The following is a 2881-nucleotide window of genomic DNA, read 5'->3' on the forward strand; positions in this document are numbered from 1 at the left end:
TGTAGGAGTAATTAACTGATATGCGTAAAGTAACGAAAAATACTTCTGTTTGGGACGAAACTAATAACTACGGGCAATGACATAGAGGGGTAAATTGTTTTAAGCGGCATTTCGATAATATCAAAAAAAAAATTATTATAAATTAATTAAATGTTTAATGTAAAGTGAAAATAATACTTATGAAAAAAAAAAGAAGAAATAATGAATACTTTAAAACCGAATACTAATAAATTATGACTATCTATATCGTTTAAATAATCGTAAAATACTTCCATTAAAGTTTTCCCGATTAAATATGTAAATTTCAATAAAAAAAAATCATATAAAAAACATTCAATATTAATTAAAATAATTAATTTACCTTAAGAATTTCAAATTTAAAACAGTCAACTTTTTTTTTTTGTTAAAAAAAGACAGTTTTATTAATTCAATAATAGAAATCTCTTTGAAAAATATTAATTTACAGTTTCAATTTTATAAAATTAAAGTCAGATAAAAATAATTAATTGTAACTTAATTAAAATTTATATTTGTATTAATGATTATAGTTTTTAAAAAAAAAAAAAATTGTTTTAAATAAAGTGTTTAATTAGTTTAATTATTAATTTAAAAGTGTACAGAAATTAAATTCTATATAAAAACGTTTGTTAATAAAACTTTCCACAAAAAGAAAATTCACCAAAACTAATAATTGAAAATTATTAAATGATTAATTAGTTGCGATTTATACTTATTACGATATATTTTAATTAGAGAAAATTATTAAATCTTTTGTTTTTAATAAAAAAATTAAATTATACTTTTAAGTGTTAAAATTTTCAAGTTTTTAAATACAGTAACGAAGGAAAAGAGGATTAGAATAAGATTTGGTGTTTATTTACTCTATGAAGTGGAATTTATATTCAATCCTAATGTCTATGTTTTTTTTTAAAGTAAAGTAGATTTTAAAAATATTTCTTTTAAGATAAATAATGATCAAAGAAATTTTACATAGTAAGTACTGAATAGTATTTCTGTCTTTTGACAGAAGTTTGGTTAAATAAAATAAAAGGTTTTATTTATTATTTAATCAAAACTTCTGTTACTACTGACTTTCAATAACTTGACATGCACCACATGAAGGATTTAAATTTAAATTTTATTTTTTAAAAACTTTTAGAAAGAAATTATAAAAATTCATCAAAAATTGGAAACAGTATGGAAAATGGTCATAAATCTAAAAAAGCTAAAATAATTGTACGTAATCTTCCGTTTAAAAATTTATCAGAAGACACACTTCGAAACTTATTCTCAGAATATGGAGAAATAGAAGAAATAAAATTGCTTAAAAAATCAAATGGTAAATTAGTTGGTTGTGGATTTGTACAATTTAAAAAAGTTACCAGCGCTGCTAAAGCTATATATTATGGAAATCAAAAAGAACTTGATGGTAAGTTTTCATAACATACATTTTAAATTTTAAAACATATACTGTCGAATAATAATGTAATATTGTAATCATTTATACTCTTCAGGTAGAAAAATAGTTATAGATTGGGCACTTCCTAAAAAAACATATCTTCAGAAAGTTAATGAACTCAATACTACTAATAAATCAGACGAAATTAAAACTGAAAACATTGATTTTGAAATTGATTCAAAAAAAAGTGATTCATGGAAAAATAAAGATGATGCCTCCGACAGTGAAACAAGTGACTTGGATTCTAAAAATATAATTAGTGATTTCAATAATGAAACTAGTATTCATAAATTTGAAAATGAAGATAGTGATTCTGAAATAGAAACTAGTGATCATAATGATGAAAATGAAGGTAGTGATTTTGAAGATAGTGAATCGGAAGATGATGATGATATAAAAAAAAAGACAGGAAACACAAATTTGAAAATACCTGCCAGACCAAGTGATGCAGAAGATGGGAAAACTGTATTTATCAGAAATTTACCCTTTTCTGCTACCAATGAAGATCTTAGAGAAAATTTTAAAGCTTATGGTGATATAGAATATGCGTTAATTTGCATTGATAAACTGACAGAACATAGTAAAGGCACAGGTTTTGTAAAGTTCAAGGTAATTTTAATGTTATATCGATAGACTTAAAGTGAAAATTAATAATTTATTATTATTATTAATTATATTTAATAAAAACTTAACTTTATTTTTTTTCAGACTGCTGATAGTGCAAGTGCTTGTATTAAAGATTCGAATAACATTTACATTCAGGAAAATCCAGTTACTGTCACATATGCTTTAACTAAGGAAAATTTAGAAAATAAGAAAAAAGACAAAAAATTACCCAAGGATTCGAGAAATCTTTATTTGGTTCGTGAAGGGGTTGTAGTGGCTGGATCGAAAGCTGCTGTCGGTGTTTCCGCTTCAGACATGTCGAAAAGACTTCAATTGGAGCAGTGGAAAACTCAAATGCTAAAAAATTTAAATATGTTTGTTTCTAAAACACGTTTAGTAATACACAATCTTCCCTCATCGTATGACGATTCAAAACTTAAACAATTATTTATGAAGTACAGTAATCCAAAAGCTGTCATCAAAGAAGCCAAAGTGATGTGGGAAAAGAACAAATTTGATTCGAAAGGAAAACACATATCGAAAGAAGTTGGTTTTGTATCATTTGACAATCACGAAGATGCTTTGACAGCTCTTCGAAACATAAACAACAATCCTACAATTTTCTCCCCGAACAAAAGACCCATAGTAGCTTTTTCAATAGAAAGTAAAGCGGCTGTGAACAGAAAGATGAAAAAAATAGAAAAAAATAAAGAGGAGAAAATGGAGAGTTTTGGAGATGATAAAAAAATGTCGAAATTGAATAGAAAACAAAGAAGATTTTTACGACGAAGAGATAAATTCATAGAAAGACGAAAA

The 2881-nt window shown here is 24.7% G+C and overlaps 2 protein-coding genes across 2 annotated transcripts in view; one reads left to right on the forward strand and one right to left on the reverse strand.

Annotated features, from left to right (window-relative positions):
• Window positions 1-110, reverse strand: part of Phum_PHUM123160 (dolichyl glycosyltransferase, putative) — a gene marked incomplete at both ends in the record, with an annotated part of 2302 nt that extends 2192 nt beyond the window's left edge. Inside the window, one exon of the mRNA XM_002424207.1 lies at window positions 44-110. Coding sequence (XP_002424252.1) covers window positions 44-110 — 67 coding nt within the window. The remainder of the gene's footprint in view (window positions 1-43) is intronic.
• Window positions 111-1197: 1087 nt separating this feature from the next.
• Phum_PHUM123370 (RNA-binding protein, putative) overlaps window positions 1198-2881 on the forward strand; it is a gene marked incomplete at both ends in the record, with an annotated part of 2002 nt that continues 318 nt past the window's right edge. The window contains 3 exons of the mRNA XM_002424208.1: window positions 1198-1429; window positions 1515-2068; window positions 2168-2814. Coding sequence (XP_002424253.1) covers window positions 1198-1429; window positions 1515-2068; window positions 2168-2814 — 1433 coding nt within the window. The remainder of the gene's footprint in view (window positions 1430-1514; window positions 2069-2167; window positions 2815-2881) is intronic.

This window comes from Pediculus humanus, genomic scaffold (genome assembly GCF_000006295.1).
Source record: "Pediculus humanus corporis 1103172107470 genomic scaffold, whole genome shotgun sequence".
NCBI classification, from domain to species: Eukaryota; Metazoa; Arthropoda; class Insecta; order Psocodea; family Pediculidae; genus Pediculus; species Pediculus humanus.